The sequence below is a fragment of the Panthera pardus genome, unplaced genomic scaffold, assembly GCF_024362965.1.
Source record: "Panthera pardus isolate Hobbes unplaced genomic scaffold, ASM2436296v1 HiC_scaffold_13, whole genome shotgun sequence".
Classification (NCBI taxonomy): domain Eukaryota; kingdom Metazoa; phylum Chordata; class Mammalia; order Carnivora; family Felidae; genus Panthera; species Panthera pardus.
In genome coordinates, this window is record NW_026526688.1 from 127,043,037 (window position 1) to 127,057,009 (window position 13,973).

The 13,973-nt window shown below is 42.1% G+C and overlaps 1 protein-coding gene across 1 annotated transcript; it reads right to left on the reverse strand.

The window, feature by feature from the left end:
• Nucleotides 1-2,410: 2,410 nt before the first annotated feature.
• On the reverse strand, nucleotides 2,411-4,654 carry ATOH1 (atonal bHLH transcription factor 1). The gene has a single exon (XM_019464224.2). The coding sequence runs from the start codon at nucleotides 4,474-4,476 to the stop codon at nucleotides 3,406-3,408; it is 1,071 nt and encodes a 356-aa protein (XP_019319769.2). The 5' UTR covers nucleotides 4,477-4,654; the 3' UTR covers nucleotides 2,411-3,405.
• Nucleotides 4,655-13,973: the final 9,319 nt, after the last annotated feature.

A 13,973-nucleotide genomic window follows, 5' to 3' on the forward strand; every position in this document is an offset into this window, starting at 1 on the left:
TGTTAATGGAGTGTAAGAGAGCGAGCTGCCAAACGTTTGTTATGCAAACTCCATAGCAGAACCCTAAAATGGAAATGTGATTGTACATCTCTTTCAAAGAAATGCCAGCATAAAAAGAAAGAAAGAGATAGAATGAAGGAAAGAAAAAAGGCCAAAGTCCTCATTTGAACTTTGAGCACTTAATTTACACAAAGTGATTTGGCTTTTTGTGCACTTGATGAGTTAGAAGAATACATCCTCACTTTTCAATGAGTGTGATATAGAATTTCCAATCTAAAATTGTCTTGTGGCTGTTTTCTCTTGAGGAGAAATTTAAAGTGACTTTCTTAAATGAAATTGGCATCATCCCTAATTCAGACACAATGCCCCTAGCATTTAAAAGTCCAAATTATCTATTTTTGTGGTGCAAGACTAAACCCTCAACATTTGCATAGCTGTTAACTCCTTTCCACGGATTTTCTTAGAAGAAAAAAAAATCTGTGGGTACATTGACCTAGTGGATGGGAGTCGTAAGATCCAGTTCTGCATATTGACACTTCATGACTGTGTAATTTTGGGGCAAGTTAGGGGCAGGGTTTTTTTCATATATAAAAGATGGGAAGGAAGATACTCTTGATGACATTTCTGTTTTGAAATTTCTATAAGACCATGAAAATGAAAATAACAACTTTGGAAGGTTTTTCTTTTCCTGGTTAACACAAAATGAACATAGATGGTTTTGAAAAATGAAATAAAGATCACTTTCTTTGAGAAAAAAGACTCACAACTTTAATTTTTCTCCATCCTGCCCTTACACTACTCAGATTCATAACAGGTAAAAGAATTCTAGGTCATCTTCTCTCTCTCTCTCTCTCTCTCTCTCTCTCTCTCTCTCTCTCTCCACACATGTACACAAACATACCAAGCCACATAACTGAAACTATGTGTGCACTCATCCTGCAAAGTTGCTGAGTGTCCCTGCCTTTTGAGTTTGCTTTTTGAGAGCAAAGTGGAAATGTGTTAGAAGCAATCGCTTGATTTATTCAGCAGCCTGAAGATTCCTGATGTTTATCGTGAGCACGGCAAACTCGGGGGTGCAAAAGGTTATCTAAGGGACAGGTGCATTGTTTCTGCCCCTGGAAAGTGTCAGGAGCTGCCGCTCACCTCTCAAAGAGCTGGCGGAGGCTCTCCGCTTCCCTGAAGCTTCGGCTTCAGCTGAAAGCCATTGAAACCCAGGTAGTCAGTCAAATGCTGGTTCCACATTTCCCTCCCCAAGACCAGAACTGCGCTCCTTCGCGCATTACTCTTCCTGCGAAACTAGTTTGTGGCGTTCTCCTCTTTTCAAGGTTGTGGGGGGAGATGATGATGCGGGACCGATTAAATTAGCCTCTCTGGCTCTCCTTCCCCAACACCCGCTTTCTTGTTCTCACAATTTGTTATCCTAATGAAGACACAAAATCTAAAGGATTTGGCTTAACATCAACTTTCTCAAATTCAGCGATGTTTATCCAGTGGAACGTCGCCCAATCTTTAGTAAATAGTTCTACTCTCACGTTTGCCGAATACATTTTTAAAATTCGTCTTTCTACCACCTCCGCACACGCACTATATTAGCTTTGTCAAAATCTTTGATCCTGACACCCAGAATAGGCTTTTCCGTAGCGAGGACCCTGAGGTGAGAGTGAGCGTACTGTTTAGTTTCTGCACCTGACTCAGAAATATAAACATTTCTACAGAGGAATTGATTCAGAAAGACAAAATAAAACCAAACACTATCTTCTTTAGTGGAATAAGCAGAATTGTTTGGAAAAAGCGTAGAGGGCAACAATTTCCTAGGACAGCTGAAAGCTTTCCACTTTTGAAAGAACCCCATCCCCTTTCCCCTGAAGCTTTCCCTCTCCTCCCCACCATTTTGTCCTCTCTACTCCTCACCTTCTACACACCCTATTACCACCCACCCCCCCATCAAAGGAAACAGAGGGAGGGAGGAGAGGGGAGAAGGGCTGGGGAGGGAGAAATCGGGGAAGTTTGCACTGTGTTTTTGACCTATGGCAAAAGTTTTCAACTCGGCTAAAGTTTTTATGAAGTGGAAATAGGTTATTATGGTAGAGTACTGATGAGATCTTAGGGGACCTGAAGCAGGTGCCTCCCCTTGCAGAGGTGGTTGGGGCCAGGAGTGAGGAAGACTGGAAAGATCCTGGCTATCCAAGAGGCAAAAGGGTTGCAAATTTGGGGAAAAATTTTACCTTACAATTTAATTACTGACTTGATCACTTTTCTATGTAGGGTTTCTGGTACCACTTGAAGTGCAATGTCCATAACAGAATTTTCCTTCAAAACTCTAGATTCGCATTTAGTAGACTAACTCTTCAAGATCATTTCAAAACTGTTTTTAATGTTTACATCAGAACGGAATAAGTGACAAGTAAAGGTTATTTTCACGTTTATTTTTAACATTTGCAAAAGAAAATACATAAAACAATGGCAGTTGGCTTTGCTAAATTAAAATAAAATGATCTCGAGTAGAAAACGTAAAAAAATGAATCAAGATAAGTAGAAATGGTAGCAAACAATCAATAATAAATAAGTTTTCTAACATTAACAAAGCAAAATATAATTGACCAAATGCTTTGACACTACTGGATTTTTTTTTAATTTTAATTTTTTAAACAAACATTTGCAAAGAGCTTAAAGGAATATAAGTGGCCGTGTCTAAAACAACAACAACAACACAAAACTGGTCTGCAATTGGCAGCTGAGTTTGTCCTGGAGCCGCGGCAGGAGCGGCTGATAAAGTGCGTGCGCCGTTTCCTAAAAGACGCCAACATTATCGCGATCCGATATACATACTGGGTATGTTTATACGATATATAAACCTAAGCGTTCCCTGTTTTCTAACCGTTCCATAGCCACAAGTTATTCACTTTGGAGCCATCAACTTTGCGTTTCATGATGTATTTTGAGACGACACTTCGGAATACTAACTCTCCCACACGTTGAGTGCGGGCAACACACAGGGATGGATGCCCAGGGCATAAAATAAATTAAAACACAAACCAGCGACAGAGAAGAAAATGCGACGTTTTAGCAGCGTATTGGCAGCAGGGAACTAGAATAATGATGCCATATTTGGGTACATACAATTATACCTTATCTATCTACAGGGGGAGCGGAAGGTGGGAGAAAAGAACACAACTTTAACACCAAGTTTTCATCAAACAATGTGGACCCGAGGAAGTTTGGAATAGCGGCGGCTTTTGCAAACCATCAAATATAGCTGCCATATGAAGCCAAGTCGTTGCTAAACAACGACCATCGCAGAGCAAAAATTAAAAGGGTGCGGGGATCTTTAACGGCGGGGCTTCCCGCGCATTGGGAAAGGGCGATTTTGTTTCTGTCTCAGTTTTCAGGGTTTCTGTCAGCTTCCTAACTTGCCTCATCTGAGTCACTGTAATGGGAATGGGGGGAAAACTCCCCGTCGCTTCTGTGGGACCGGGGCGAAGTTTTGCTACTTTCCTCCTGCACTGGCTGCAGGATGCCCCCGGGCAGCGAAGGCGACAGGTTCTTTTGCGCCATCATCGCCGTCAGGGCGCTGTCCTCGAAAGTCGAGAAGTGCAGAGCGTCCAGCTGCACCGAATATCCTCCCGCGGAGGCCGGGGCGGAAAAGCGAGTCCGGCAGTTTCCGGGCGCCGTCGGCCGGGGGCCCCCTCCCGAGGCGGGCTGGGTCCCCGCAGCGGTCGCGGTGCCCGCGCCGCCCTCGTAGGGGGCGGCGGCGCGAAGATGGTGATGGTCGCTCTTGCAAGACGCTGGCGGCGGCGGTGGCTGCTCCCCGCCGCTGGGTGTTTGTAGCAGCTCGGACAAGGCGTTGATGTAGATCTGGGCCATCTGCAGGGTCTCATACTTGGACAGCTTCTTGTCGTTGTTGAAGGACGGGATAACATTGCGCAGCTGGTCGAAGGCGTGGTTCAGCCCGTGCATCCTGCGTCGCTCCCTGGCGTTGGCCGCCAGCCGCCTTTGCTTCTGCACCCCATTCACCTGTTTGCTGGAAGGGGCGCGCTGGCGGCTGCAGCTCAGCTCGTCTACCACCACCCCGCCTTTCAGCTTGCACAGCTGTTCCCGCACTTTCACTGGCCCGGGACTCTTGCTGCTGCTGCCGCCGCCGCCGCCGCCGCCGCTCCTCCTCACGAGCTCCCCCCGGCTGTCCGCCTCCTCCCGGGGCACCGTAGCCTCGGAGGCACCCAGCTCCGGGGAATGCAGCAAGTACTGGGCGGCGCGTGCCGTACAGATGCCCTGCAAAGTAGGAGCCAGCCAGGCGCGTGGGTCGGTGCTGTCCAGGAGGGACAGCTCGGCCGGGTACACGGGATGCTCTCTTGCCTGCAGGGTCGCAGGTGGCTGCGGCAGCGGCGGCTGCGGCAGGTGGTGCGGCTGGGGATGGCGATGGTGGTCCCCCAACTCCTTCACTTCAGCCCACTCCTCTGCGTGCAGCAGGCGGGACATTGCACTTCAGAGAGTCGGAGGCGCAGGGTCGGAGGAGGTACTGGCAAACCAGCCCAACGGCAACAAAAACCCTTCCTGGGTCTCTACTGCAATGTCTTATTTTTTTCCCCTCCTCGACCCTCCCCCACCCACACGGAGATCACACACCAGGTCGCGTGCAACGAACCTTCTCCGGTTGCTGAAGGCGCTGCGCCCCTTTAAAAAGCGGCACGCGCCACTGTGTCTCCCCTCCACCCCCCGCTCCTCTCCCAGCCCCCTCCTCGCGCCGGTCGCGTGTCTGCTCAGCCAATGGAGGGCGCCGGCAGGCGCGTGCGAGCAGCCAATCAAAGAGTTTTTACACCCGGAGAAAAGTTCCTACGTACGGAGGACTCAGGCGCCCGCTCGAGGTTGTAGTCTCTCCCCCCCCCCCCCCCATTCTTCTACCCTCTTTTAAGTTACTCAAATTCATATGTTAATTGAGGGCTGTAATTCGACTCCGGTGTGGTGTCACCGCTCCAAAAGCGGGGGTGCGTGAGCGGACGCGGAGCGCACTCTGGGCTGCAGCCCGAGCCAGGCTGGACGCGCCGGGCGCTAGGAGGGCAGCCGCCTGCCCTTTGCTGCCTCCAAGCTAGGACCGCAGCTTCCACCGTGTGTACCCAAACATTTACAGCCTCTCACGTAGATCATACTGTATGTATGTATATTTAAATCTTTCACAATACATGTTCATAGATATATAATTGCATAGATACGATTGCTGAGACCCATCATTTAGAGTCAATGTTAGAATGAAAAAAAAAAAAACCACATCAAATCCATAACTGTCTCACAGTACGCTTCTTAATTTTCATCTGTCGCTTCAGATCGACTTTATGTAATCTGGCAAAGTAGTGGTACAGTAATAGAATGCACTAAACTCCAGATCCCCTAATCCTCTCGGTCCCCTTTTCCTAGCACCCTGCGGCCAACTAGGGTTGTGATCTGCAGAAAACTCTCTGCTCAGTGGTTGTAGGGCAGGGATATTTTATAGTTTCAACGCCCACAGCGGGACTCCTCACGAAATGCGGAGGCAGGGGAGAGTGTCCAAAGAAAAGTGAAAGGCGCCTGCGTTTCCTGCAATTCGGAACCCTTTCAAGGTACAGAAGCCTGGAGTTAACCTACCCTTCTGCTTCAGGAGCCCTGGGTTTAATACTGCACATGGCTTCCCCGGCAAACACTCAGAAAACCACAGCCTGACCCACTTCATGCCCTCCTACGTTTAATTCGAGGGGCTCTCCGCAACATCCCCTATCCTCAACCCCAACCCCACCATCACCGCCGCCACCCAGAGAGCTAACCCCGGGGAGGTCCTGGGCGGGTCTGGGACGCCGTCTCCCAGGTGAGCTCCTTCCACCCGCCGGTTAGCCCCTGCCTCTGGAGTTCACAACGGAAAGCCAATCAGAAACTCCCTGATCCTGGATCCGCCCTGGCGTGTGCCTCACGCGCCACAGCTCGGGGCGCTTTCCTGCAGGGTCCTTGGGGCGCAGTGGTGGGACGCTACTAGCGGGTGCTAGTGCTGCTTTCTTCCTTAGCGATGGCTGTCATTGCAAAGGAGTTTCGTCCTCTAGAAAACATGGTGGGAGAAAGAGAAAAAAGAAAGGCACCGGAGAGAGCTCCCTGGAACCTGTTTTTGCAGTGCCTAGAAATGACTGAAAGTTGTACTTGCTAGTATTCACAGGGACTTCACAGATCTAACCTACGATTTAGACCTCTTTGGACAGAAGAACTTCTGGGACTGGACTGGATTAATTCACACTAATGCACAGACACACACACACACACACACACACACGCACGCATGCACTGTATTCTGCTTCCATTTTCTATACTTTATACCACATACTGTATTCCACCCTTCTATGCCTTGTATATCTTTGTGAAGATTACTTATATCTGTATCTATCCCCATAAAGGTAAAGGTAGAATAGAGTGCTAATTCTTTCTGTTTTTCCTTCAACCTTGTCTATTTGCTGGTGTGTAGGGATAGTCCTGGGCCTTCTGACCTTAAAAGCCAGAATGGTCAGAGCTGGTTTCTTAGGTAAATGTTTAGGTTCTGCCAGAATAAATAAGCTAAATAAGATATGCAGAAATAAAAGCAAAAACAGAAAGACCCAAACTTAATCTGAAAACTGTTGATGAGAATAAAGAAAAAGTGAAAAGGAAAAGTCATCTAGCATCATTTTTTTGGGGAGAAAATTATCCAAGTTTTGGTGATTGGATCACTACCGGGACCAACTAATGATGCTTTTTCCACAAATAGTGCTACTATGTAAAATGTGCCACTTCAAAAAAATAATTGCTAATAGCTGTGGGTGCTAAAATACAACTTTGAGAAAAATGATTAACCATCTTCTATGTGTGTATGGTAGTGTAAGCAGCTGGAGCCTGAAAGTTTCACTTATTAATATTGCATTTTATTTCTCACAAGTGTATTGGCTGACAGTTACTCCTTCCACATAATGTCACTGCCCAACATGTAGGATACCCCAGTTTTCCTTGGGCACGCGTCATCCAGACTTTCAGTCTGCGCTTTCAATTTGACTGCATGTTGCCAAATACTCATTTTCCTCTGAACTTAAACAATTTTATGGGCTGTAGCCAAATATTTGTTGGATACATGGAATATTGATCCTGATTTACTAGCTTTATAAATGATTATTAGCAATATTACTTCTTTGAGGCTAGCTTCAATTTTTAGGTTAGTAAACCAGAGTGGCCTAATAATGTGAGGGACAGTAAGATTTTTTTTTTTTTTAATTTTTTTTAACGTTTATTTATTTTTGAGACAGAGAGAGACAGAGCATGAACAGGGGAGGGTCAGAGAGAGGGAGACACAGAATCTGAAACAGGCTCCAGGCTCTGAACTGTCAGCACAGAGCCCGACGCGGGGCTCGAACTCACGGACCGCGAGATCATGACCTGAGCCAAAGTCGGCCACTTAACTGACTGAGCCACCCAGGCGCCCCACGATTTTTTTTTTTTTTTAATACTTTGTGGTGAAATACATTCTTTTGTGCTTAGAGTAAACAGAAAACTATTTTCTTTCCCATCCCTGCTCTTTCTTTCTTTCTATTGGGTGGGGCTGAGGAAGGTAGGCATCTGAGCTGGGGAAGGGAACACAGGGCCCAGTGCATGGGAGCTGGAGCCTGAGTTGTGTGAGCAGTGTGCCCCCGCAGAGGGTGTGTGGCATATGATGTTAATCATCAGGTAAGGTGAGTGTCTGTAGGGGCTGGATGGTAGCACAGCAGCAGAATGTAGAGAATGGTGGTTTAGGCAGAAAGAGGAGGGCTTCTGGGTGCATGGATAGCTGGATTAGTGACGTAAGGAAGGATTAATGAAAAAAGTCAATATGTGAGGACAGAGTAAGGTGTCTCACTGTCACAGAAAGGAATTTCAAGTATAGAAATGCAGAAAGCTGTACTGTTAGATTCAAATTGAAAATTTGCATATGAGTGTATGGCTTTCATTATGCATAAATAGATGATATCGAAATAAGCATATATAAATATGAGGGGTGTGTGTTTGTACCAACAAACATATATTCTCTACTTCTCTTCATTTTCAGGGCTTGCGATCAGTAGATCTTGAGATCTGCTAGAGCATATCTAGTTCTCAGATTTTAGTTTTCAAATAAGAGTGTCCACTAACAAGAACCAAATTTCTTGGGAGAATGGGCTGATTCCAAGAATGGGGCAGAAAAAATACAAGATGACTATAAAACATCTTGTGTCAGAAATAAGGAAGTGCTCAAAGTATATGGCGTCATGTCAAAAGACCACAGAAGCCTGCTTGAAGAGGCTTCCACTGACAAAATATAGGGCTACTTGAGCATCAAAGTATGTAATGATAGCAACAGATTATCTACTATTGAGAAATAAAGGAATCTATGAATCCTTAGTAATATAACAGAATAAATGAATACATTGAAGTTTTGATGAAAACTTAGTCACAAAATATGTGTTGATTACAAATGAAAGAAGACTGACTCTACTATCGTGGAGAGCTATGGCAGACACCAACTTAATCAAGTATCAAAGTTAATACCACCAACAATAGGTAAATCAAATTTGTGTGCCATTTGTTATGATATTCCTGCCAAAGATGCATATCCTGAATCCAAGTAAGAGAGAATATCAAACCAATCCAAACTGAGATACTGTCTAGAAAATAGCCAGTCTATAATTTTTAAAAATATTAGGGCACCTGGGTGGCTCAATCTGTTAAGCTTCTGACTCTTGCTTTCGGCTCAGATCATGATCTCCCAGATCGGATGGTGGGATCGAGCCCCGTAGCAGGCTCCTGTGCAGAGCCTGCTTAGGATTCTCTCTCTCCCTCTCTCTCTGCTCCCCACCCCCTTTCTGTCTCTCTCAAAATAAATAAGTAAACTTTAAAGTAAAAAAAGCATCAAGGCCATGAAAAGCAAAATCTCCCAGGAACTATTCTAGACTAGAGGAAAATAGAGATGTGGTAATAAATCTGATGCCTGATTCTGTGCTGTCTTCTTTTCTAATAAAGAGCGTCATTGGGATAACTGAGAAAACTTGAGTAGTGTGTGAGAAATAGATAGTAGCCATGTTAACTTCCTGATTTTTGATGGTTTTGTTATGGTTGTGTAAAAGAAGAGAAGGTTCTCCTTTTTAGGGAGTACTCACTAAAGTATTCGGGGATAATGGAGCAGCTTACTCCCCAGTGGCTTAGTAAAAAAGCTCCTTTGTACTGTGCTTGCAACTCTCTTTTTTTTTTTTTTTCTTTCTTCTGCAACTCTCTGGAAAGTTTGAGTTTGTCTCTAATAAAAAGTAAAAAAAAAAAAACAAGCAAAATTAATATGTATATTTGCTTTGTTCTTGTCTAGAGTTACTAATTCATGTCAATCCAAGCATTATGCCACAGTGCATTGAGGCCTGTAGTTATTGCTGATGTGCAAGTTAAATTGTGCTCTGCCTAGCCACAGCACAGTGTATTTCTAATGGGTTTGAAAATTCTTAGGTTTTAATGACTGTTCCATTCTCAAGAACTCAAAGGATAGTTCTTAAGAGGTGCCGAAAACTGAATATTACTTGAAACCCATTTTTCTTACAGGTTATTTAAAATAAAAATATTCTAGTCATGATGAATTCTCCTAAGCAGTGTTCTGATCAGCTTACAAACATTAAAAAAAAAAAAAAAAAAAAAAAAAAGGAATCAATCAAGCAAACAAAAATCCCCAAAATGTATTGTTTTCACCATTGGCTGGCATCTTACCTTAATAATTGGCAATTATGGGAAAGAATTAAGCATTTATCCAGTCATTCTGATATGAATGGTATTTTAGAATAATCAAATAGTCTTATGTTAGTTCATCAGGAAAATTTCTTTTCAAAATACTTCCATCTGATAAAAGTAGAAAAAATGGAAACAATTTTAAAAATCAGCGATTTGAAACTCCTAATAAAAATTTCTATGCAGGTGGGGCTCCCGGGTGGCTCAGTCAGTTAAGCATCCGACTTCAGCCTAAGTTATGAATTTGCCGTTCCCGGGTTCGAGCCCTGCACCAGGCTCTGTGATGACAGTTCAGAGCCTAGAGCCTGTTTTGGATTCTGTGTCTCCCTCTCTCTCTGCCCCTTCCCCACTCACACTCTGTCTCTCTCAAAAATAAACATTAAAAAAAATTAAAAAAATTTTCTATGTAGGCAATCATTAACAATGAAGGAACAATGAGATCAAAGTTTGTTGGGGAATTTTACAATAGAGGGATCCATTTGTCAACGCTTGAACTCAGTCATCAATCTTAGTGGCATCATTTAGAGTAGAAGATGCTAATATTATGTGTTTCCTGGTTTTTCATGAATTATGAAGTACACAGATCTCTATGAAGTATTCTTTAAAAAGGAAAAAGAAGAATCTGAATTTAATTAAACTTTTAAGATAACTTCCTGTTTACAGGAAATATGGGGGATACCATATCAAGTTAAATGACATCACAAGAATGAGAAAAGCCAAACCCCCATCATTTAACATTCTATAGAACAAATGCTCAATTTCAACAAATGTGTGATATGAAGAAAGAAGGAGGGAGGTAAAGAAGGATTGCTCTTGACTAAGATAGTCTTTTTCTTCAATAGTCATTTACTTATTTTGAGACAGCGAGTGAGTGGGGAAGGGGTAGAGCCTGATGATGAGCTTGACCCCAGGAACCGTGCGATCATGACCTGAGCAGAAATCGAGTCAGATGCTTAACAGACTGAGCCACCCAGTTGCTCCAATTGTGATAGTCTTAAGAATATAGTGTCAAAAGCAATGTGTAGACCTTGTCTGGATTCAGATTCAACAGTAAAAGGACTATTGATGAAACATGAATTTGAACTCAGTATTATGCGATACCAGTGAGTTATTTTAATTTTTTTCTAGGTCTGATAAAGGCAGTGTGGATATCTAAGAAGCTATTTATGTCTTCAGAAACACACATAGGTGCACATAGGATGAAATAACATGAGGTCCATGATTTCCTTTAAAGTATTTCATCATAATATCAATAATATGAAAAAGAAATAGTGAAGTGAATGCAGAAAAATCTTAATAATTGCTGGATACAGGTGATATAAAGATTCATTAGACTATTAGCTCTACTTGCACATGATAATTTTTATAATAAAGACTTTTTAAATATCCAGTGGCTTCTCACTATGTATTATATCTGAGCCACATAGCTTTAAAATGCCAGTTATCTGGCCCTAACCTATGTTCTAGACTGAGATTTCATTATTCCTTTTGCACTATGTTTATCAAACTCTATTTTAAGGATCATCTATCTGCATGAGAATCACTTGGGATATTTATTTAAAAGGTATGTTCCTGGGCCCCTGTCATATGTACCAAATCAACTTTGTCAAGGGGACCTAGGACTTGTATTTAGATAAGCACTTCAAGGGATTCTTAGACATGTCCCACATTGAGAATTATTTTTCTAGAAGTTTTCCTGTGTTCTATTCAGCTACTTTATATTCCTCAGAACACGTATTGTAATTTCTGTCACCACAAATACAATAATCCCAGACACCTGTTATTCAGTCCTACCTATTAAAGTGTAACCTAAGGTTCAAAGTCTAGATCAGATGCCATCTCCTCTAGGAATTCTTCCCTTGTCATCTCTAGGACCAATGTTTGTCCTCCAGCAAGGAAGTGAAAACATGGTGTCTTTGGTTCACTTCACTAGCAGCTTGTTAGAGAAGTTCAAAGAAGTTTCAAAGTTGCAAGTTTGAAATGAATTTTTACCTGAGGTTCATTGACCATCAGGAACTGTCAATTCCTCCATAATTTTACAATATCTGCATTAGTTCTCTATTGCTGTATAATAAATTCCCCAAGACTTAGTGGCTTAAACAATAGACATTTATTATATCACAGTTTGTGGGCAAGAGATTCTGATGCTGCTTAGCTGGGTGGTTCTGGCTCAAGGTCTCTCCTGAGGTTTTAGTCAAGATATCAGCTCAGGCTCTAATCTGAAGGTTTGAGTGGGACTAGAAGATCCACCTCCCAGATAGCACATTCACTTGGCTGGAAAGGTAGCACTGGCTGTTGGCAGGCGGCCTCAGTTTCTTGCCATGTGGGTTTCTCCATAGGGCTAAGTGTCCTCTGACACATGAACAACTTGCTTATGTCAGAGGGAGTGATTCAAGGTAGAGAGATTCAGGCTGCACTATGTTCCAGATCTCTATTCCAAAGGCACGCTGTGTCATTTCTAGCATATTCTAGTTACTAGAGGTGAATTACTAAGTCAAGACCACACTTAAGAAGAGAGCAATTAAGCCCTAAATTGAAGGGCTTAATCAAAGAATCAAAGAATTTGTGAGTATATGTTAAAACCACCATATTCCTCTGTTTCATGTTAATTTCTTTGTATCCTTTTGCAAAATTTAATTCCTCACGATTTAACTGAGAAGGGGGAGATATTTTGGTAAAGTGGGAAAATGCAGCAGAATGCTCTAGAAGTTGCATGTGAAGGGTTAGCAATTTAGCAAATTACAAGCAAGGAGAAATTTCATACTTTCTGTTTGTGCAGCAATTTCAATGGCATACATTTCAAAATTGTATTTGTGAGTCAACCATTTAGACTTTCCACAGAAACCATATTATGATGAGTAATTTGCATTGTATTTCTTTTTTCACATTTTTGCGATATATCTTCATTTCAGTCATACTTGTGAATTTGTTTTTGATTTATATAAGTATATCCTGGGCATTTCTTCAGGGACAGTGGTGCACTGGTAAATATATAACATTAGGCTTTTGGGAAAAAAAATGCATGCTTGTATACCTATATAAGTTTATTGTAAATTTTCTTGATATAAAGAATGTGTAACACACAGTTTATAAATAATAATAAAATATTCAATATTCTTTATTGCAAACTCTATAGTCACTGATTCTCACAGAATGCTTTCACTGATTGTTGCCGTTTTTGTATACATAACTAACCAGTGGTTTCATTTGATGAAAAAAATAGAGTTATCACATGAATGGTGGTTGGTATTTTTAATTTACTGTTAATGAATAAGATAAAATGAAACAACAATGAGGATGTGTGTTGGAAACTTGAGAGTTAATTATGTGAGCAACTTCTTTGTTGAATAGAATAATAATTTTCAAATATTGTAAGAATATGTGCTCATTTTTTGTATTATTCATAATGTAATGGGTATACACACTGACAAACTTTTAAGCTTAATCTGCATCATTAACATTTCACTATCACTTTCTTAGGTCTAGAAATCAATAAATCAATAAAAAAAAAACATTGACTTGGGCATTTACCAATTTCTATTGGTGTAAATACTCCTGTTGCTAAGTCAAATGAACATTTTTCTTCACCATATCTTTTTTTAAATTTTATTTTTTATTTCTTAAATTTACATCCAAATTAGTTAGCATATAGTGCAACAGTGACTTCAGGAGTAGATTCCTTAGTGCCCCTTGCCCATTTAGCCCATCCCCCCTCCCACAACCCCTCCAACAACCCTCAGTTTGTTCTCCATATTTATGAGCCTCTTCTGTTTTGTCCCCCTCCCTGTTTTTATATTATTTTTGTTTCCCTTCCCTTATGTTCATCTGTTTTGTCTCTTCAAGTTCTCATGAGTGAAGTCATATGATATTTGTCTTTCTCAGACTGATTAATTTCACTTAGCATAATACCCTCCAGTTCCATCCACATAGTTGCAATCTTCACCATATCTTAATTGATTTCCTCTTCAACCTTCAACAGAGTCAAAAATATTTTTTTTTCAAAACTTTATTTTCTCTTGATTTGGGGACACCGTATTCTTCTCCTTTGTTTCACCCTACTTCTCAGGTTATTCTTTCTTTTAAAAAATTTTTTTTAAACATTTATTTATTTTTGAGAGACAGAGAGAGAGACAGAGCATGAGTGGGGGTGGGGCAGAGAGAAAGGGAGACACAGAATCCGAAGCAGCCTCCAGGTTCTGAGCTGTCAGCACAGAGCCCAA

Bases quoted from the DNA above. Each gene is read 5' to 3' on its own strand.
- ATOH1 (XM_019464224.2), bottom strand. From the start codon at position 4,476: ATGTCCCGCCTGCTGCACGCAGAGGAGTGGGCTGAAGTGAAGGAGTTG.